Source organism: Ochotona curzoniae, unplaced genomic scaffold (assembly GCF_017591425.1).
Source record: "Ochotona curzoniae isolate NIBS_2020 unplaced genomic scaffold, NIBS_Ocur_1.0 contig_2599, whole genome shotgun sequence".
Taxonomy (NCBI): domain Eukaryota; kingdom Metazoa; phylum Chordata; class Mammalia; order Lagomorpha; family Ochotonidae; genus Ochotona; species Ochotona curzoniae.
In genome coordinates, this window is record NW_024465520.1 from 14378035 (window position 1) to 14400988 (window position 22954).

A 22954-nucleotide genomic window follows, 5' to 3' on the forward strand; every position below is an offset into this window, starting at 1 on the left:
CTGACTCCAGCTTCCTGCTAGTGGGTGATGGCTCAGGTAACGGGGCCTCTTCCACTCACTCAGTGACCTGGATAGAGTTTGCAGCTTCCAGTTTATGCCCTTAAATATGGTGGTCTTTGCCAAGTAAACTAGCAAATGGAAATGCTCTCCCCTACCTTGCAAATAAAGTTGGTAAAATACTTTGCTCAAAAGTGCAGTATTCTCTTGAATGAAGGAAGAAAAAAAAAGGTTATTCCATATCTTTATGGCTTTTCTAGCTGGTAATACACCTGAATTGAAAAGCAAATCAAGTTTAGATGAACTTTGCATCAAAGAAAAATTATTAAAAAGAGTTAGGGCATGGCAGGATGGCATGGCAGATAAAACTGCCTGCAACAGCAGCATCCCATACAGACCCCAGAACAGGTCCTAGCTTCTCCACTTGGGATCCAGCTCCCAGCTAATTGTCTTTGCCACTCTCTTGCTTGTTTGAAAGGCAGAATGAGAGAGAGAGAATCTTCCGCTGGATGGCTTACTCCCCAAATGGCTACAACAGCGAGAGCTGGGCCAGGCTGGAGTCAGGAATCAGGAGCTTCATCCGGGTCTCCCACATGGCTGTGGGGACTCAAACACTTGGGCCCTCTTATGCTGCCTTCCCAATGCATTAGCAGAGAGCTGGATAGGAAGTGGAACGGCCAGGACTTGAACTGGAGCCCAGGATGGATGTTGGCAACACAGGTGGTTGCCTAGTCCATTACTCTACAGTGCCAGCACCAGAAACAAATCTTAACAATAAAAAAATCATTTAAAAAACAAAGAGTGACAACAATTCAAACTCATGGAATATGGCTATCCAGGCTGAGAGGAGGGAGTAGGGGAGTGAAGGGTTAATCAAGACAGAGTGATTTCCATCTGTGAATAGGAAATCCTTTGACAGTGCCTAAGTGATTTCCCATCAGTGTGGTCAGTGTTCTCAGAGTCCGTCATTTCCACCAGTGGCCGATAATGATCATTTAAAAGCATTAGCTCGCAGGAGCAGGGTGCCTTGTATTGTGGCTTGACCGGAACCGTAGCTGTGGTCCAGTCCTTGAATTTCACAGCTGGGGGATGGAAGAGGACCTTTCAGCTGAGGTCATTCTGAGTGATTGTGAATTTATTTTCTAAGGGAGAGCATGAGCATCTGGGTTCTCAAATTCCTGGACAGTTCCTCTCAGAGAAGGCAACAGCAGAGGAGGAATTGGAGAAAATTCCTGCAGGAGGGGAGGGGCATGGGTGGCTGTTAGCTCTTGTCTGCAAAGCTGCTACAAAACCACTAGAACTTGCATTCAACCGAGGTGGTGTTTGGCTTTTCTTTTTCCATCCTTGCTTTCATTTGGACCTCTTAGCGGTGCAATTAATTACAGTGTTGGTCCCAAGCATCTAAAGTCAGAGCCTTGCCAGGCTGCCTGGAAAGACGGTTTCAAATAGGACAGCGGCTTACAATGATCTTTAAAAGAAAAAAAAATTTTTTTTTCAATTTCAGAACAGTGCTTCCAAAATTTAAGATTTATTCAGAAATCCTACAACTCTTAAAAACGCAGTTTCTTGGGCCAGCACTGTAATGACTTAAGCCACTACCTTATAGTATGAACATCCTTTATGGGTGTCAGTTCCAGTCCTGGCTGATCCACTTCTAATTAAACTCCCTGCTAATATGCCTGGGAAAGCAGTAGAAGATGGCCCAAGTCCATGGGCCTCTGCATTCTTATGGCTGACCCAGAAGAAACCCCCAGCTTCCGCTTGGCCCAGGTCCAGCCGTTGAGGACATTTTGAAATAATGAGTGGAGGACATCTTACTCTGTAACTCTCCCTTTCAAATAAAGAAACTTACTCTTTTTAAAATACAGCTTCTTGGTAGGTATGGAATGGGACCTCCTAAGAACTCGCATTTCTGGACAGTTCCTAGGTGCTGCCCCTACTCTGTGGAATCTCCCAGATCAGCCCAATGTCACAGATAGGAACCCATGAGCTCCTTCCGGTTGGCCTGGCCAGCCCCCAGCGGTGCTGCAGCTCCGTCAGGACAGCAGCTGGCTGTGCTGAGCCCCTCTCTGGGTGGCACCAGAAGCCATCCGCCAGCACTGACACCTCCCTGCAAACTCCTGCACCGCAGTTCAGGAGATGTTCTGTTGCCTGTCTCTGGGAGAGAGTCCTTTTGACAAAGAAGGGGGGTAGGAATGATCCTGTAATCCTAATTCTTATCACTCTTCGATTATAAAATGTTCACACTAGATTTTGAGGTGTGTTCGCTGAAAGATAATGTGTCAATAATACATTTATGTAGACATATGCATGCCTATATCTAGCGAAAATATTATTAGTGAATATATATGTAAATTTATATATATAATACACAACTAATGAGAGTTTAGTTTTTCTCATTTTAACTGCATATTGAAGCCTACTCTGAGTTAAAGAATGAGAGTAATAGGCTTATCTATTATATCTCTTACTTATAATTTCTAAATTTTTCATTTCACTCATGTTGGCTCTTGATTAAAGGTTGTCAGGTGGACTGTGATGCCAGCCAGGTGCAAGACAGCAGTCGTATTGTTGTTGAACCCTAGATGGAGTGGATTGAGTTCCGTCAGTGCAGCCAAGGTGCCAGGAGTGGACTACTGCTTCGCTGCCGCTATGGACAAACCATTTTTCATGCCCACGGAGCTCTGCAGAGCTGTCCTTGCAGGGGCTGGCCTTGGAGCAGATGCGGGGGGCATCCAGGGGAAGCTCAGTACCCATCCCTTTCTTCTGCCAGAGCAAACCGTGTTTGCTTTGTTAACACATGTGCATTCCATAGAAGACTTGAGTTGAAAGGCATGATTGTAAGCTGTTAATGTCTTTCCAGCATTTTGCAGAAGCATTCTGCCTAGCATGTAGATTTCTCCTTCATTCTCATGGTTTTCAATCGCTCTTATTTGTCTACTTCTCATGGGCAAGACAGTGTCCTAGAATGCTTTGGTGTAAGCAAGACGAGTAACACAAGTCCCTGTCCCCTTAGAAAAAAGCCTTAAATAAAAATGGTTGTTGGCAAGAAGCCACGATGGCATTGCCAACACCACCGTGCCATGAGCCAGACCAGCGTCGGTGGTCGGGGAGGCGCCTGATGCATCAGCAGCAGGGCGTGTGTGACCTGAGAGGCTGGGTGTTCCCGAGAGAAGGGTTAGAAAGCAGTACGGAAAGCATTCTTAGGTAGGAACGCTGCTGGATAGCTGTGTACGGAACTTTAATTTTGGAAAGCTTTACCAGGTTATTTTATTGTGGGCCATTGTTTGTTCCAAATACAGTCCGTTGGGAGTGGTTTGGCACATCTCAGAGTCTGAGCCCTGAGGCTGAGGGCCCAGGTTCCTACTGACTGCCACACTTGACTCTGAACTCTGCTCCGAACGAAAGGCATCTGCTGTTTATTCCCAGGGCTTCCTGGGCGGAAGTGCCTGGCACACCCCACCCCTCAGCACAGAGGCGCTCTCACAACCGTGCTTGTAGATGTCGTGTGAGCAGATGAGTCCCTCCTAGGTGTTAACTGACCTGCTTCAGCCGGGTTCAGGACACACGGGGGCCTTCAAAGCAGAACTACAAGCATATATCAGAAACTCTGAGCAGAAATGGAATTGAAGTTCATCGTGGTGAAAATACTCCTGCAGCGAGGCGTCATCTTATTTTATAACCCCCATTCTGCGGACTTTCTGAAGGCCTCTCGTGTGGGTAGATTTCACCAAATTTTGCACCAAAAAGAAACAGCCTTTAGATCCATATTTTACAAGCTTTTGAAGCCCTTAAAGCTCATTCTCTTTTGTTGCTTCCTGCGAGATTTTCTTTTTAACTTTTTATTTTAAAGTTCTTCAAATTATACAGAAAGTATAAAGAAGGAATCCACACGCACGCTTGGAATTAACATTTTTGAACATTTTGCCATCTTGAAAATGGGAAGTGTTCTGTGCTTCCTACCTAGAGAGAGGGTCACGGGGTGTGCTCGAGAGGAAGGGAAGGGAGAAGCCTGCTCGGATGCAAGAGTGGCTACCCAGGCCCTGACAAACCCGCCATCCGTGAACCTGGGACCCCAAGCGGAGACTCCGGGTGTGCTGAGGAAGCCCTGTGCTTTGAAGAGGAAGCGAGGCTGCTGGCAGCAACCAGCACTTGCGTGCCACCTAGTCTGCTACCAACCGAACATTTACAATAGGAATCAGAAGTGAACCAAGGAGATGGCTGCAGGAGAGCATCCCTTGGGAGGCCCAAGAGCCCCTTGAGCTGTGCTCTGAGCACTGTGGCAGTTGTTCATGGATGCACACCGGAAAACATGTTGGCTGCTTCGCTTCCTGCTCTCCACCGAACAGGTCAGGGCCCACGAGGCCTCTGTCTCCTCTGCCGTGTCTCCTGTGGCCAGTAGCAGAGCGAGCTGGTTTTGTGGTTTGTGGCAGCAAGAACTCGGTGCTGACCAGTGCGTGTTTGGGCATGTGCTTGTTTGCTTCTTTTACTGAAACATCCTGCAGCCATGGTCTGTTCCATCTCTGTATGTAGAGGCTGTGAGCAAAGCCAGCAGCCATGGGGAACTGCACAGGGAGCAGTGGCTGAGAACGTCTGCTCCTGTGAGCAAGCCTGCCACTGGCTGCATTTTAAAGACAAGTCGATGGATCTGCTTCTCTAGTCTATATTTGTAGAACAAAGAGTCACTACTGGGGCCACGGGGTCCTGCTCTGGGCCGGAAATCAATCCCAGGCTTGTGCCGGGATCTTACCTTACAGGAACATGGGCTTTAAAAAATCTGACTTTAAAAGAAGTGATCAGTTATGGAGAAAAGAAGAAAGAAATGACGCGTCTGACTTCGGGTCAGCCTGTCTGCCGTCTTCGTTTGCTGTGGGCGACCCGGCCTTTAGCTCGCTAGAGAAGGCTGCGAGGTTGGGAGTTTTTGCGTCTATTTTTATCCCACACAGTCCAGCCCTGGATCCAAATAAGATTGCTGGTTGTCCTCACAGAGCTCCAGTCCACACTCAGCTTTCCGCCGGGTAGGTGACTGATCTGGATGAAACCCAGTGCCTCTCTTTTCCTTTATTGGGAACAAGAAAGGTGCTGTGGGGAGCAAACTGGGCAGGGTCATTCAGGGGAAGGTGACAGCAGATGGTGGTCGAGCCACTGTGCCACTGTCAGGAGCAAGGGGAATGAGCCTCTGAGAAAACAGCTGCTCAGTGCCAGTGCCAGCGCCAGGGCCAGATCAGACAGGCCAGACAGGACAGAGGGGGCAAGGACATTCCCAGGCGGACACGGATGTAAGCATGAGCAGTCCCCAGGGTCCTGGGCAGCTGGCACATCAACCCTTCAGAATTCAAGGGAGGCTATTTAAGTGAAATTCTAAAGAGTTAAAGCATGAATCTGGACAGTGATGGAATGGATGACATCATCGGTCAAGAATGCCCCTTGGATATGGAGGGGAATTATAAAAAGGTAAGGGGGAGCTCTTTTGTTTAGCAACAATGGGACCATTTTTCTAACTGGGAGAGAGCCCTCTTGAGGAACAGCCGAATTCCATGCTCTGTGGCTTTGCCACACAACAGCCAGGAAAACCAAATGCACAGAATCAAATGCATGGAGCCAGGAGAGTTGTTCTTGCTGTTTCTCCTTGCTTATATTCATTAATATATTATATCGAGAACAAAAAACGCATATTGTGCAGTTGAACAACTGTGCTGTGCAGCGCCGTGCTAGGCAGAGTCTCTATATAAGGAAGTTTTGACACTGTTGGTGTGTCTGGACAGTTCCCCTGTCATAAATCATGCGCAGAATGTTGAACGTGGCTTTGCAAGTTTGATTCTCTAAATAATGAGAAGTATCAAGCTCTACTGAAAACAATTTGTTGAGTTTTTAAAATCAATATTGCGGCTTTAGTTCTTTGCTTGTCTTTTACGGTTGATAAGTATATTTTGGGAATGTTTTATATGGTAATTGGTAATAACAGGCCCAGCTAAAAATAGCCTTAGATCCATGGGTGAGGTCATGAAATCAAAGTACAAGTACATGCTTGTCTGTCCACAGAAAGCTAAACACACCCTGTGTCCTTGCCCCTGTGTTATTTGCCAGAAGTCAAGTGCAGTTCACAGCACACAGATCTTTCCGTGACAGACCTGGAAAGGAAGACTTCTTCCCCCTGGAGGCAAATATTAGTTAAAGGATTATCAGCTAAGGCAGGACACTTGCTGCTGAATCTTAATATGGTCAAATATATCATTAATATTTTTCCCAATGTGATATGCAGAAATAACCTATCATGATAGATCTTTAAGAATAATAATGTACAATATGGCAGTTTCTTTCTTATATCTCATTGTATATGGGGGGGCTTTTTGATTATATAATTAATCCTTTTTCATATAATCTTAAGTCTTTGGAGGAGGGGGAAGGTGTATTTGTTTATTTACTTGGAAGTGACAGAGTGAGAGATCTTCCATCCACTGGTTCACTCCCCAGGTAGCCACAGCAATCATTGCAGGCCAGACGAAGCAGGCCAGTCCACATGGCTGGCAGGGGCATCTTCTGATGCTTTTGCCAAGCCATTAAGAGGGAGCTGGATTAAAAGTCAAGCAGCCAGGACTCACACTACACACATACAGTCTGCCAGCTTCGAAGGAGGCACCTTTACACGCTACACCATGACAGCCTCTACCGTTTGCTTATTACAGTCGGTCACCATGGTTTAAATTCTTTCCCCAGAAAATGAAACTTAAATACATAAAGGCGCTTTCAGTGACCTGCCATGTCAGCCCCTGTGGTCCCTTGGAAGGAAATGAGCACCCGAGGTGAGAAGTTGGTGGAGTCGTGAAACCCTGATCGTTACCTTTCCGTTGGCTCCTCTTGCAAAAAGCAGGTGTGCAGCAAGACACTTGGGTGCTGTGCCATCCGAGCCGTATCAGTTACCCAACCCTGCAGGCCAAACGTGCAGTTCTTTCCGTTCCTCTATTTCTGGTGCCAAAGAACCCATCACGGTGTTCTTTGTCAGGCCGTGTCTTGGGTAGAAAAGTGAAGGGCGTTGGCATTGAGGACAAAATGAACGACACCACTGAGAATGCTTTTCAGTTGCGAGCACTGTAGCTTTCTCCTGCTTAGAAACGGGGAGAAGCCACATGCCTGGACTAAGTGCGAGATGATACCCTGCAACCCGAGAAGGGCTGATGGAGGTTGCAGGGCTGCAAAGCTTCAGGGGCTTGGAAACATCAACAACAAAACAGAGTTGCATTGTGCAGCCCATTATCTGAGGATGTGGTTTCAGAACTAGCGTCTGATAGGTTTGTAGGGAAAAAACAAAACCAGGATCAACATTCCTGCTGTGTGGAGTGCCCAGAGAAAGCAGCAATGTTCTAGGCCTCAACCGAGAGCTGCTCCCCTGCCGTCTCAGCCTGGAGACCACCTTTGCCAGGCCAGATGCTTTCAAATGTATGTGTTATGCTTGCCAGGAAGGCCTCATGTGCTTACCAAAACAAACAAACAAACAAACAGAAAACACAACCCACAATTTATAATTTCATAAACAGCTTCTAATGAAACAAGACAGTATGTGTTTTTTTTTATTAAGTATGAGAAAACAGTTACCTCGCATGAAAATCACTAATTAGTATCTTCCTAATTAGACTCCTAATCTTTCTCTAATTATAATCTTCCTTTTCTAAATTTTTTGTCTAATGGTTTTCCTGTCTTGATCAGCTAAAAATTGAAAGGAGATGTGGAGCAGCGTCTGCCGCTGAGTCTGACCCCATGTCCAGCAGTGAAATGTACGCATATTTAACTTTGATACACAGCCTATTGAACAGACTTGAATTTTATCCAGGAACGATACTCATTTACCTCTGTGAAATGGGGTTATGTATGTATGAAACCAACACGAAGAAAGACTATTAAGGATGAGATATTTAGCTATAAATAATAGCAGAAAGTTCTGATAATGTCCGCTTTCATATTCTGTGCGAGGCTCATCCCACTTTGAGCTCCCTTGTCAGGAACAACTGGAAATGTGGCATGCCCTTGCTAGGTGCCGTGCAATTCCCTGAGCTAGCTGCACTAATAAATATCACATCCGTACTGGGATTATTTTGCAGGGTTGTTTTAAAGTCAGACAAACAGCCTTCAGGGGAAAGGTCATTTTCCGAGGACTAAAATTAGATTCCACCAAAGCAAAGGAAGGGAAAGATGATGCATCTGCTTCTTGTCCTCCGGGAAGTTTCGAGTTGTGAGGCAGAACTTTCATTAAGGACCTCTGGTTTAGTCAATAATATTGGGAAAACTGCTCCACCGAAAACAAGCCCGGGGTGTGGGAAACATCCGAGGTGTGTGTGTTCAAACCACTGTCCCCCTCCTATAAGGTGTTTCTGACCCACCGACAAACACCCACACTCCACACCGTCTCCAGGACCAAGGCCACGGACAGCCGCATGAGAGTTCACCTCTGGATCGCCTCCACTCTCCCTTCCCTGAGAGCTGCACCTGCTCCTGACCAAGTGCATGGCCCAGGACCCGAAAGGGCACTGAGCTTCCCCTCCAGGGGACCGCAGGCCACGCAAGGAGCTGCCACAGTTGGCAGGCTGTGCAGAAGGGGTACCTCCTACAAGAAAGTCAAACAGTTCACATGGGCCTCTAGAATTTGCTAATAGAGCTATAAAGCAGAAAGACAGAGGAAAGCAAGAAAACGTACTGCAGAACCTGGCAGAGACACATCCCAGAGCAGAGAGAGTACAGGGGAGCTGCTTTGCTTGTTGCTTTTGCTTGTGTTTCCAGGGAGGTGAGGCCCAGGGACCCGGCAAGCCTGTGCATCACTTTGTTCCCCCAAGGTTCTGTCTCTGGTGGTGTGCGTCCAATTACGGTGAAAGATTAGGGAGGACCCCGTGAGGAATTGAAAAGGCTGCAAGGAACAATATTTAAAGCGAAGCCGCAGCTGCGCCTCATGTTTTTTTTAAAAGGTGAATGGGAGCGACTGCTTGAAATAAACTGCAATAAACAGGAGCGCAGAGTGCCAGCTGCCACTCCACACAGGCGCTCTGCCCGCCCCGTAGGACTGCTGAGGAATAGCAGCCGTCAGCCCCCATTAACCCTGCCACCCTGCCGTGCTCCTGTCTGAGGCTGAGTGTGCTGGGAAAGCCATGTGGGGCTCAGAGCCGGGGCCTCCACCACCCGGGGAGAGGGGCAGGAGCAGGGCTGCTTTCCGTAGCAGGGTGTTGGTCTGGGGGGCTCAGAGGCCATAGTGGGCAGACAGTCTCCTGTCCTCTGCTTCAGGGTTCGTCACCCTGTGGGCAACCATGAGGGCACACATGGTCAGGGACCCTGGGGGTCATTGCAGGTCCCCAGGTGCTCCAGCACAGTGCCCAGCATGCTGTTTATTCTGGGATCACTTGCACACCCACAGGCACACACACACACATGCCCTCCCCTTGGGAAATCGGGTTACCTTTCTTCTGTCCTAGTACCCCTTCCTTAAGTTCCCAGCTCACTGTCACTTTGGTGTATATCGCTGCCTTTTTCCTTTAAGTCAAATACATAAAAAAAAACTGGTATTTAAATCATACTCTGATGGTTTTTATAGTATTTCCATGAAGTTGTACAAACTGTCATTGAATTCCAGAAAGTCGTGCCCCATTTGCTAATGAGCTGTCACTCCCAAACCTTCTGCCTCTTCACCTCTGATAACCACTAATTTATTCACTGTCATTATAGAGTTGCCTGTTGCAGGCATTTTTAGCTCATATTTCATCCTTTTCTCCACTCTTTAGCACCACCCTACACACACACACATACCCTTTTAGTAGTCATCACAGCTACTGTTTAATGAGCTGCCCCTCTGTGCCAGGCATTTTGCCAGGTGAATCCCATATAGTATTCTGTTTAATCATTGACATAACCCATGAGGTGTTATGGTCCCTTTTTTCGGAGGAGGAAACTGGGACTCAAAGCATTTTAGCAGCTTGCACAGGTTAACTTGGGGTTTCTCAACTTACAAGTCCCCAGCCCTGTCACCTAGCCTGCCTTCTGGTCGCGTGCCTGTGTCAGCTCTTCCAGGTCCTAAGCCCGGCCTGAACATGAAGTGGGCTAAGGCTTCACTCTTTCCTGGTGCTGAGGCAGGTGTTGGGACTGCTCTGTCCCAACTGTTGTGTTCAGCTCTGATGCTAAATGGCCCTGGTGGACTTACAGCCTTCCACAGTGGCGCCGTTGAGAACAGAGCTGGCACATAACGTCATCCTGTGTTGGAAAGCTGTCTCTGTGGGCGGAGAGCTAGGTGGCGCTCAGGAGAGGCCCGAAGTTTGTTTTGGGATATTCTTGCTTTGGGGGCAGAAAGCCCGTTTAGTTTGCAAATGTGTCTCAAGGATTTAATGCTGAAACAGTGTGTTATGGAAGACGCCTTGGGCTCCTTCCCCTTTCACCAAAGTCCCGTTGTATGTGGCTCCGGAACTTGAGCCTCAGGATGTTGGCGCCTTCAGGCTGTACACAGCAGCATTTCTGCCTGCCTGCCTCTGTACTGCTTCCCTGTAGCTCAAGGAGGAGGTTGTAGTCTGAGTGAAACTATCCTCACCGTCAGACTCATTGAAGATGAGCATCTCTTCTGGACTGGCATCCCAGCCAATCTCCAAGTAACACAGGTATGAGCAGGCCCTGGGCCCTGATACCTTGAGCCTTAGGTTCTGAGGCCAGCTGTGTGTTGAATACTGATTGGTCCCGAGCAAGTTTACATCCAAAGGCCCCAGCAGGACCCATCAGCCCGACGTGACACCTTGCTTAGTAGACAGGTACAAGGAGGCAAAGATAAGTTTTAGCAGCATTCCAGGAAACCTGTAGTTGTTGATTTATTGTGACCTTTTCAAAATGTTAAGTGTGTCTGAAATGGAAAATAACAGAGATACAAAATGAGAATAAGGTGTGCAGACTTAACATCCGGGTGGGAAGATACAAAGCTGTTTGCTTTCCACTGATAATGAAAAAGCAGTTGCCAGGGGATCTAACAAGATAACAAAATTTGAAGTAGTCTGCATGGTACAAGTATTTGTGCTCTTGACATGCAGAAACGTAAAATTTCTTACAGAGCACTGTTTCCTGTTTTCATCTTGTAGGAAATCCGTGTTTGTGCTCAGTGAGAAGATAATGAACCATCACCATCAGAATACTCATTTTATCTTTGCTTTTTTATTTGAAAGAAAGCTTGTACCCTTTTTCTTGAGCAAGTAGGTTCTGTGCTTCTGATTTATAATGTTTAAAAGCTCCGGCCCCCGCCCCCACAGGAGGAGAACGTCCCCACAGGGAGCTCCCGATCCCAGTGGCATTCCCTGGTACATGCTGCTAATGGCACTCATGCTGGATGTCGCTAGGCAATAGAACGTGTTGGAGCAAGGGGATCATTAATTGCTCCAACACAGCGTCCTGGTGAGGCCGTGCAAAGGCCAGAGGGATACAAATATAATGCACTTGGCCGCAGAGGCTGACCATGCCCTGTGGAACAGATATGCACTCAGTGGAAGAAGCACCCGTCTGTCCAGTTGTTTACAAAGCTGGGCCTGCCCCAGCCACCGCAGCAGCAGCAGCAGCGGCCCCACGCAACTACAGCTGAACACTCCCGAGCTCTGCCCCCGACTCTTACTAGAAATGCCCAGTGGGTTCTTTCCTCAACTTAGTATAGAAATAAAAAGCCAGGAATCTGTTGCAGACAGAAAAGTTTATTTGCGAAGGGACCAGGTGAGCAGGAAGGGAGAGGAGAGCGGAAAGCACCTCCTGAGAGAGAGCTGGAGATGGGGTACCTCTCAAAAGGGAAAGGAGAGACACCAAAGGTTTGGGGAAGGGTCTTGGGATTTTAAGCATTCCCTGAGCCCTCCTTGTTGGGCAGGGGAACCTACAGGGAAGATGTTCCCCATTGGTGGTCTCTTAATCAGCTAGGAAATGAGTGGGCAATGCTGCTGCGCCCACCTGAAGGTGTGCCCAAGACCTCAGCAGGCCTGGAGGGTCTCACTGACCTCTGTGCGTGTGCAAGCCTTCCGGGGGATTATCACACACCGTCAAGCCCGAGTGAGAACGGCTGGCCTCAGGAAGTGTGTGTGCGTTTGTGTGTGTGCGTGCGTTTCTCCGCTTGGCATCCACTTGGCATTGGTGCCCCAGCCTTAGCAAGTTTTCCTCAGTGGCATGTTGTCTTCTCACGTGAGGCCAGTAAAGCTGTCCCTTGGGATCCCCCTGCAGAAACCTAGATCTGTGGGTACCCAAGGCCTTTCCTGAAATGCGGGAACATTTGTATTTTGCATGTAAGCTACGGTCAGCTTGCCAGGTGATTCTTTAACTCATCCTTAGATTACTTGTGAGACCTAATGCAATGCAGATGCTATGGGAGCAGGTGTTAGACTGCTCTGTGTGTGAAATACTGGCAAGAAGAAGGTTGAATGTATTTAGCACAGGCGTATTCTTTGTATTTGCAATCCCCAGCGTTCCATCCATGGATGTGGCTAACTGCATTTGCTTCAGGTGGAGAAGGAGCAGTTAAAGTGTGAAAGCTCCTCAACCTTAGAGAGCACCCTCTGCATGCCTTCTGCCTGTGGCGAGTCTCAGGCCTGCCTTGCAATCTGAACAAAATCCTCAGGTTCTTTACCTGCACCCTGAAGTCAGAAAAGCACTGGACTAGTACAGGTCAGCCATGTAGAAAGAACACCAGAAAAGTTATCTGTAGGTTTGCTGGAGGGTTGGATGCTGGGACAGCATTACAAAATAGGTAACTCCAGCCATAAACACATCCATTCCAATGCCCATAGTGAACGAGCAGAGCAGGAAACAAAGGAAGAAGGTGAAATTCACTCCAGGCTAGAAATGGGAGGCAATGTGTGGTGAGCTTCCTCCCTCCCACTCCAGTTTCTCACCAGCCACATCTGGGCCCAGCCAGTCCTCCCTGCTGCAGATCTTAGCCCTTCATTTCCTCCCTCAGGACCCCTGTGCCATGCTCATCCCCAGGACCCTGTGATTCTCTAGGCAGAATTTCCTGACATGTGTTCATCCGCGGTGTCAGGAACCCTTCCTGTTGGTCTGGGAGGTTCTTTCTGGCTGTGTGCGGCTCGTCCTCCAAGCAGCAGACAGAAACAGCTGTGTGCTGTGTCCTGACATCCAGATGGTTTTAAGTTGAGGATGTTTTTTTACTAAAATGTGTTCCTGAGAACCCAATAGGCCAGACAGATGCTCTCACAGGAATACAGCTGGTCTACCCAATGACTCTTAGTAATGCAGACCAGTGCCTATATTTATAGGGTGTTACAAGTTGGGTCCGCACAATGCAGCTAGCCAGGTGAACTGGCCCAGAGGCAGGACGCGAGGGACTGAATGGGGTCCTAGAAACGGTATGGAAAGGACATATTCAACTTGGAGATAAATGAATCCTACCAGAGCCCTTTTTGCTGTCTTCCTCTTGCTGTCTTCCCAAGTGCCCCCTCCTTGTTTGTTGGCCTGGTTCGAAGAACCACTGCAGCACAGTGGCACCCTGGGGGAGGCTGAGCTTTGGCCAGCAGAGTCTCCAGGCATTCCGTGGGCTTTGTTCTAGGATCCTGGCAGCTGGGCACCCTGGGAAGCCATTGTGAGCCTTATCTGCTCAGGCACAGGGGGTGGCAGTAGAGAATTCAGCCTTGCTGGGAGAAAATCGGCCTAGAGCTACATAATGGTGAGTTTCTAAGCAAATGGTTACCCTAGTAGGGAGGCGCTGTGCTTCAGCTGCCCTTTGGGGTCTGCTAGCAATACCAGTTTCAGATATTTTCCTTCTGTTTATGAGGCTGTCATCTGCCAAGGCAATTTTAGGAGTGGACGGGACTTTGGCAGCCATGTATGCACAGAGCAGTGTTGTTCTTAATTCAACCTCCCCTTTTTCCTATATACTTCCTGCTCCTTACTCCAGCATTTCCAGGTTTTGTGAGGCTGGAAGACATAATTACTCAGCAGGTATAATTCCTCTGAGGACAAAAAGCCTTGAAAACTACACACACACACACACACACACTCACTCACTCACTCTGCACATGTTGGCAACTGAAAGAAAATCAGGTCCCAATTGCTGAATTTTCAGAAAAAAAAACTATATTTTACTCATGAGTTGAATCCTAGATATTTTAAGTCACGGGAATCTGTTGTGCCGGTTTTTGAAACCCCCAGATAATCATCAAGTCTGAAGTCCGTGCTGAGGCAAAAAGGTGGTTTATTCAGGTTAGCCTAGGTCTCCCAGCCACCTCCCCCAGCCCAGCATGGCTGAGCGGGGGAGGGGCAGCCGCAGCCGAGGCTGCAAGGATCCACAAGGAGGACAAAAGAAGCGCGAGCCAGAAGCCAAGGGAAGCCGGGAACCCGAGAGCCCAAGCCCCCCAGTTCTTATACATTTTAGGCTATTAATTATACAGTCATGACTTAGCAGGCTTCTATTGGTGGGTTTGAAACAAGCAACTTTTAAAAAGTACAAATCGACGAGCTATTGGGCTGTGAATCTTATCAAATACCGGGTACCTCCTTCCTGAGAAGTGGTCTGCCTACGTGACCTGCCAGGTGTCCTGCCGGGTGTCACGTAGACTATCAGGCCTGAGGTTCACACAGCCCCCAGCCAAGCCATTAAGGCAGAATCACAAAAGGCAGAAAACGCCTAGGTTCTTCATTCCCCCCTCTTTCTAGTAACTAATCAAATCTTTGATTTAGTAACATACTTAGTAATATAACTAACAATGTACAAGCATCGTTGAAAATATTAACATTCAAGAATCTCTCAGTGCCAAGGGGTTACATGTATACAAGACAGTTTCACCAGGAACCGGAGACCCTAACTGCCTATCATCCCATCTGGCTCCTATATGTCCAAACAGAGGACTGGACCCAGCTGCTTTTAAGGAAAGGGGCCGTAGTTGTCTGATCTTGGCTGCTTCCTGCTGAGAGGGGACGCAGTTGAGTAACAGCAGCAGTGGGGGGGGGTCCATCTAACGGTTCCTGATAGAAGGTAGATGTCATCAGGTGTTGGATGTACAGCCTGGCACTTGAAAGGCTTCTCTTTGTTGAAGTCTAGATGACAAAACATAACATGGTTATAATCCTTCCCAACCTAGTAGGTTGTGTGCTCAGTTAGAAACTTTAGTTAGAATACTTGAGCTCAACATACTCATGAACTCAATGGAACATGCAAAACTCCTTTTGAGCTGCATAAATTGCTGGTCTAGATCAATCAGAAGGCATAGCAACTATGCAAGGATTAGCATATAGCATCAGAATATAAGCCCATTCATTACAGGACAGGTAAATGCAAGCTGACTCCTTGGCAATTATTGCATTTGACATTTGAAAATACTACAGTTTTATATCTAGGTAGATGATGTCTATCACAGAGGAGGGCAGAGTTTGCCTCCAACCAAACCAGGAATGGATGGCAAAACTCTGGCGGGCCTCTCAGGGTGTTAAACCACTGTTGCCCCAATGAGGGGGACAAACACATATCATTCCACCAAGTAAGGGCCTAGGTGACCCTCATTTCAGCCTCCATGTCAAGCAGAGTCCAAAAAGGTCCTTTCCTCATCTCCTCCATGCCCTTCTTCCTCCACAGCATTCAACTTCAGGTCTGTCTGCTGCCTGGGGACTGGAGGCCCATCTAAATTCTTTTACATCCATTTTGCAGTTATTCTTTCCCTCGAAATTGGTGAATTTAACAGTAAGGAACTGGCAAGTGTTAGATTTTTCAAAACAATTATACTTTACCAATCGTTGTAAGCCCTAAGAGTTTCAGGATGACACACATAGCCTAGAACATAAAGCACAGCACTGAAAACATTTTGTTGCAAGACCTACTAGTCACACTGTAGATGGCAAAAGATTTAAACAGGATTTCATTTACAACAACTCAGCAGTTTGTAGTATTCTGACGAGAATTTACAGAACTTCATACACTTTAAGGCAGAGGCAAGCAATCTACTAGTTATAGCCTAATAAGCCATGTACTCCCAATTGAAGGATACAAGAATCTTCCCAAACAGTTTGGCAAATGAAGGCGCGAGCTCTGCTTTCGAGCATTCAGGGTGTCCTACCCCAGTAAAGCTTAGTCGTGGTACTGGTTGAGCAGTCATAGGCCAATTAACTTACAGCCCGCTGATAGCCACTGTATTCCAAGCTCTTCTTACTAATAAGGCTTTTTAGATCCATAAGACACTACTTGGAAATATCTATGGATATTAATAACATCTTTTTAGTATAACTCTGAAGCTATAGGTCCTGCATGGGAAGTCAGTACACAGTGACTCTAGTGAATTTAACAAATTAGCACTCTTATGTGTGACGTCAGTAATCACCTGCGGCTCTTGACACACGATGCTTAGGCTGTGGAAGCCTCTTGAATCCGCAACACCCCCAGAATTCCTTAGACAAGGCCATACACGAAATGGAAGTTCTCTCCTCCATTGAGAGAAGAGCGCAACCATCTTTGATGGCTACTTCTTTGCACTGGGGCATGGACCGCTGAGGTCCTTCACAGAGGAGGACACTCTTCGCAGCAGTGTCCTGGCTTTCCACACCTGATATGCTTGCTTTCTTGTTGGCTCTCCTGTCAGACCAGAATGCCTTTGGGCCGATTCTGAGGCCACTGAGTGCTACTCAAGATCGTTAGTCTATGAGTCTGCTTTAAGAACCGTTTCCCATGTAGGAGCATTTTAACATTACCTGACATCTGACTCTTCATTGAACACTTTCATACATATAGCCATACATTTTACCACCTAGTTCATGGGGATTTGGCGTCCCATGGCGTCTTGCAACTGTGCCCTCAGCACTAAGTCCATTTGAATACATTCAGAACTATTCGGCTGAACAGACTTGTAGGTCCTGAGAAAACAGACACAGACATGACTCTCCAAGAGTTTAATTGTGCATCTAAACATTATTTTCAAATGGATTTGGCTCAGCAATTCTCATTCATGAGCATTTTCATCTATAAGTCAATCAAAATAGACTACATAGCTTGCCACATTCAGATAGCACTGTGAAACCACCTGTAGGATTTTGCACACTCTTACCACAACCAGATGGTCACTTAGATATCAGGAAGAAAGGTTTGAGAAATTTACATAATAACAAGAGGGAGTATACTGGTAAACAATTTGTTCCTCTGGCAGATGCCTTTTCCTAGTGTTAGTTTCCATTCCCCTACTTGGGGAAAAAGCACCTCTTTTTGACCTGTTATCTAAACTGAGGACCAAGGAGTTCCTCTCACTGATGTGTATATCTTCACATCAACCATTCCTGGAGCCTTTCTGGTGGCAGGATTGCAATTAATCCTGGCTCTTCACTTGCAGGGCTTCCAAAAGTCATTTCTATAACCAAATTTTTCTGCACAATTATCTTTACCAACCAAAAGATGCAATCTTTGACGAATGTTGTTCTGAATTTGAGACTCCTAGGGGCCCATCTAGGAATTTCAAAAATCAGAAGAGTCAGGTTGATTCAAACAGTAACAGATCAGATTTTTTTTATCACTTATAAAATGACCACACAAGTATTTCTTGAAAAATGCAGCTCTTTTAAACCATGAGAATTCAACAAAGACAATTAAGTTACCTTACTGAGACACAAAATGTGTATTTCTTTGGCCAGTCACCAAAATTGAGATATAACCTTAAACACAGGAATTAGTGCATAAAATCATAACATCACAACTTCTAAGAATTTAACAAATTCAAAGGTTGGAATAACAGCTTACTGAAAATAGGCTGGATAGACAGTTGACAAAGTTACCAATTTGTTTCCATTAACAGTCCTCAAAACTTGAAACTTCCATTGTCAGATACTCAGGAGCACTTCCATAGATATATACTTCAAAGGCATTTTGCAAACAGATATCAGTTCAAATGTCATCATACGTTAGATATTAGTGTCAAATACTTAAACAATGTTGTAACAATATCTTAAAAATTATAGCCAGATTCATTTGTGAAATTTCATGACTTTTATCTTTTTCTTAACATGCTTGAACCTTTAAGTATTTTGCTTTACCTTTCCCTTTGCATCTTATGATAGCCATACTCCTGTAAGACAAAATATTTTAACTGCAATGTTCTTTTCAGTAACTCCTTTATAACCTTCTCACCAAGAACATTCTTAGGCTTGCAACCATCCTTTATCTGCCAATTCTCTGGATCTACATTCTGAAACAAACAAAACTCCAATCCAATACATTTTTTAAAATAAAAGCAGGTTAAATTTTTAAACACAATTGCTTCAGGCAATCTTCAATTATCTTTTACATATATAGCCAATCCATGAAAACATTTTAAAATGCAAACCCATTTCGGAACCAGAAGCAGTTACTTCCTCCTAGCTGACTTAGGAACATCCCCCTTCTTAAGAATCGCAATGGCAGGGACAAAGTCAAAGTTCCAAGCTCTTCAAAGGCCAGGCTCCAAGCATGCCCCTCCCTTTCTCAGGGCCTGGAGCATCTTCTGTTTTATTGAAGTCAAGGGTATGGAAGAACTTCAGTTTGGCTGTTGTCTTAGGAGGCTGCCCAAGAATTTACTGAACTTAGTTAGCAGGTTAGTCATCAATAAGATGAAAATAACTTAAAAGGAAATGTTATGACACTGTTGTTCTCTGACAAGGAATCAAACTTCAGTTTTAATTTGTTCTTTTTAAAGGATTCTAAATACTTAGAAAATGCACACATTATGAACAATTTTACCACACATCCTTTAAGAATGCGTTGTCTTCCTGTGAGGCAGTCTCAGAAACAATACTTTGTAAATAAGAACACAGATAACTTATAACCTGAATCAATTTCGTGATTAAAAAGGTATTTTGACCAAGACATAAACATCAGTATCCATTATCTGTAATCATGTAAATATTAAACATATGCAGCAACCAACTTGGCAGTTTCATAACATTGTGCGATTATAATCCAGAATATTTCAAATAACAGTTGAATTATCCAAATGTTGTCTCTGTTTTTGAGAGTTCCATGGATCCTATGGAATTCCCAAAGTCAGGAGACTTGGTTCAGACTTTTGAGCAATTTAGAGATTCAAATAAGTTGGTTAAATGTACATTTAACTGAGCATGCTAGCAAGTAGGCTGGATTTGATGGCAAAGGCAAGGAAATCTCTCAGGCTAGATGGAATTAAATGAAATCAAACTTCTCCCCAGCAGGGGGGTGAAGAGTTCGCTCTCAGCCAGGCCCTCCTAAATATGCATATCAATGCCCAGAAGCTAAACTGAGGCTGACTGGCAACACCAGGAAGTAGAGGGAGCTTTCACAGAGTTCAAGCCCAAGATGAGAGCAGGGCTACAGAACAAAGACACGCAGCACACATCCGATCCAGGACAAAGACATCACAGCCCCTCGAACCCGGAACCTAGGTGGAAAGGGCACCTTTCCACCTCTCGGGATTCGGAACCTGGGCAAAACGGGTGGTCCCTCTGACCTGGCACTTGGACGGCTCTTCCCCCTCGAGTTTAGAACTTATAGCCCCTTCGAATCCGGAACCCAGCTGGGAGGTCGCCTTCACTACAGCCCCTCGAATCCGGAACTCAGCTAGAAGGTCGCCTTCACCATCAGACTCGGAACCCAGGCAGAAGCCCCATCGAATCTGACGCCCAATTAGAAGGTTGCCCCCAACCCATCAGACTCGGAACCCAGGCAGAAGGCTACCCCCAAGCCCATCAGACTCGGAACCCAGGCAAGCAAGTCCGTCTAGCTCGGAACCGGGGAGAGCACGCAGTCCCTCAGGTCAGGCACCTGGACCCAGGGACGTCGGCCTTGGGGACCCCAGTCGTCACCAAGAGATCCCAACCGACAGAGCCGAATTACGCGTCCGCCCAGACTCTGTAATGTCAGCTGCCGACTCCCAACCTCTCCGGAGACTTTAGGCCATCCTGCTAGCTCAGAAAATTAATCTAGAGAAACTTTCTCGCTGTATTCAAATTAGAATTTAGGCGCGCCACTCATAGGTCCAATTCAATCTAGGTAAGAGGCCTTCTTACAAAGTTCTCACAGTTCAAGATTATGCAGCCAATTTAACTATCCTAGCAAGCATTTAACTTATAGCCGGCAGACACAAAAACATACAACAGTTTCAAGACAAGACAGACACACAGTTAACAAAGTAGGCCTACTAAAAGAAAAATCATTCGGAGGGAACACACCTACTCCTCCTTAGCAAACCGGTGCCTTACCTGGAGAGGCGTTTCAGCCCGCTCACCAGGCGAACACTTAATCCATTCAGGGCTTTCTGACCCCATACTGGGCGCAAAGGCAAAATTCAGCTGAAAAAGGCAACTGATCAGATAAAACTGGCTGGTAAAGAAAAGTTAGGCGACACTCACCACACACGCCATTAGTCTTGATGACCTGGGGATCCCGGACGAGCCCCCAAATGTTGTGCCGGTTTTTGAAACCCCCAGATAATCATCAAGTCTGAAGTCCGTGCTGAGGCAAAAAGGTGGTTTATTCAGGTTAGCCTAGGTCTCCCAGCCACCTCCCCCAGCCCAGCATGGCTGAGCGGGGGAGGGACAGCCGCAGCCGAGGCTGCAAGGATCCACAAGGAGGACAAAAGAAGCGCGAGCCAGAAGCCAAGGGAAGAGCCAAGGGAAACCCCCAGAGCCCAAGCCCCCCAGTTCTTATACATTTTAGGCTATTAATTATACAGTCATGACTTAGCAGGCTTCTATTGGTGGGTTTGAAACAAGCAACTTTTAAAAAGTACAAATCGACGAGCTATTGGGCTGTGAATCTTATCAAATACCGGGTACCTCCTTCCTGAGAAGTGGTCTGCCTACGTGACCTGCCAGGTGTCCTGCCGGGTGTCACGTAGACTATCAGGCCTGAGGTTCACACAGCCCCCAGCCAAGCCATTAAGGCAGAATCACAAAAGGCAGAAAACGCCTAGGTTCTTCAAATCATTGTGTTCCAAAGTGAAAACTGAAGCATGGAAATGAGGAGCAGTGACGTAGGAAGCTGAATGTACTGTAAGTAAGTACGGCTGCGCCTGGTCTGTGATGGGCTTGCGTGCCAGCCAAGTGTTTTCCTTCTCTTCTGAGAAAGCACCACATCCATCTCCAGGAGGAGGAGATCTGTAACTCTCTCAGCCTCCCAGATATCCGCAGTGTGATGGTCAACATTGCTGTTAGCCTGAACCCCTGACTGTTCACAATGACAGAGCAGTTAAGGCTCCAGCCACAAAGCATGAGCTTGAATGCCTTGAACCCCACTTCTTCACCTGAGAGGGTGACTTTTCATTGCCCTCAGTTTCCTCATCTTTTGATTGGAATATTCACCATTTATCACAGACTTACAATGCCATGGGCTAAGCCCAGTTGCTAAGCAATTTAAATTCACTTATCCTTCTGCGTCCGATGAGATCCTTTATATCTGGTCTAGGAAGAACTTTCAGGCACGAAAGTCATCAGGAGCTTGTCAGAGGAAGTAAACTATGAACTCTGCAACAAAAACTCACAGGGAAAATACCTGCAATTCAAGATTTTTTAAATTCTTAGGCCTTCATAGACAAATAAGCCAAGTTCAGAAGAAATAATCTAGGAAAAGCAAACTACAAAAATTAAAGATTTAAATGTTTACTGTCACTGGCAAATCTAAAAAATTAAAATACAAGGGTACTACTTTATTCCTGTCAAGCTAAAAACAAGAGCATTTTTCAAGTGCTTGGGGAAATCAGCCTCACATTGCTGGGAGGTATGTGAACGGGAACAGATTTCCTCTAGAGCAATGTGACAAAATGTGTCAGGAGTCTCAACAAATGCTCCCACATGGCTGAGCCTGTAATTCCACTTCCAGGAACTTGTCCTGGGAAATAATCAGACATGTGGGCAGGGATTTATATGACAATGCAAACTCCCCTGTGATTTTTAATTTGACACAACCCAAATGGCCAACCATTGAGGGCAACTCCGAAGGGTGGAATGGTATGCAGTCACTAAATGGTAAGCATTTTAAAAGAATACAAAGTAGCATTAGAGGAAATTCTCAATATATAGTAAAAGTATGATCTCAGCTTTATAAAAAGGAAATACATGAGCACAAAAGGTAAAAGTTAAGAGGTAAGACACAAAAGTATTAGCCATGACCTCTTTATGTGATAGAATTTGGGTGATGTTTATACTTTTCTTGACTTGTTTTGAGGCACGGTAAAGCAGGGAGGAAGAGCAAAAAGGAAAGTATGTTTTATAAAACAGTTGCCTTTAAGCTATTCATAAACAACTGTAATCAACATAAATAGAAATATTTCAGTGCCTCCCCTTTGTGTGTAACTGGTGTGCACCAAGTGATTGGAGCAAGATCGCTGTAGACTCAAGGTTGTAGTCCCACATTCACGCCTGCGATGGGTGTGTGTCCTACGGACAGCCTCTTCAGACCCCAGGCCTATGTGAGGCCCACGTGTTGTTGAGCATTAATCATCAACACTTGTGGTGTCCTGCTGATTTTTGCACTTGTATATTCAACAGTTTTGTGACTGTTGATGTCACTGGGTGAGAATCTCTTTTGCCTGTTAATATGGATTGAGAAATAGGTTTGCTGACTATTTGAAATGAATGTGTTATGCGTGAAGATGTCAGGCAACAGAGTTCTGGCTGGAACATCATGAGCGACAGCCCTGCATATGTGGTTGCTTTTTTAATTAACATTCCCTGTAGTGCAAGTGGTTCATGACTGAATGGCATGCTCGCTTTCCTTTACAGGCTTAGGGTTACTTTCAAGGGCTTGGTTCTCTGCTAACTCTGTAAACAAAATGAAGTCAGATCACATCTGAAAAATCTGTATAAAAGCCATCTTTCATTTTGTGGCTGTATTGCACATGCACACACACAGAGTATCCCTTAATGTGACTCAGTTCCAGTGGTACATGTGAGAATGAGAAATTAGTATGTGAATGGGTACTGTTGCTAAGTGTGAAAACTGGAAAAAAATGCTTCTGGTGTTCAATAGTAATGGACAGCA

The 22954-nt window shown here is 46.0% G+C and overlaps 1 protein-coding gene across 9 annotated transcripts in view; it reads left to right on the top strand.

Annotated features, from left to right (window-relative positions):
- The window catches only part of LOC121152692 (IQCJ-SCHIP1 readthrough transcript protein), a 694065-nt gene that overhangs the window by 636029 nt on the left and 35082 nt on the right, over positions 1-22954 (top strand). For 3 of the 9 annotated variants that reach the window (XM_040974875.1, XM_040974879.1, XM_040974877.1), the window contains exon 1: positions 5238-5451. The exons of the other annotated variants lie outside the window; for them this stretch is intronic. In XM_040974875.1, coding sequence (XP_040830809.1) covers positions 5374-5451 — 78 coding nt within the window. In that variant the 5' untranslated portion in view covers positions 5238-5373. Of the gene's footprint in view, positions 1-5237; positions 5452-22954 lie in introns of those variants that run through there. 9 annotated transcript variants of the gene reach the window in all.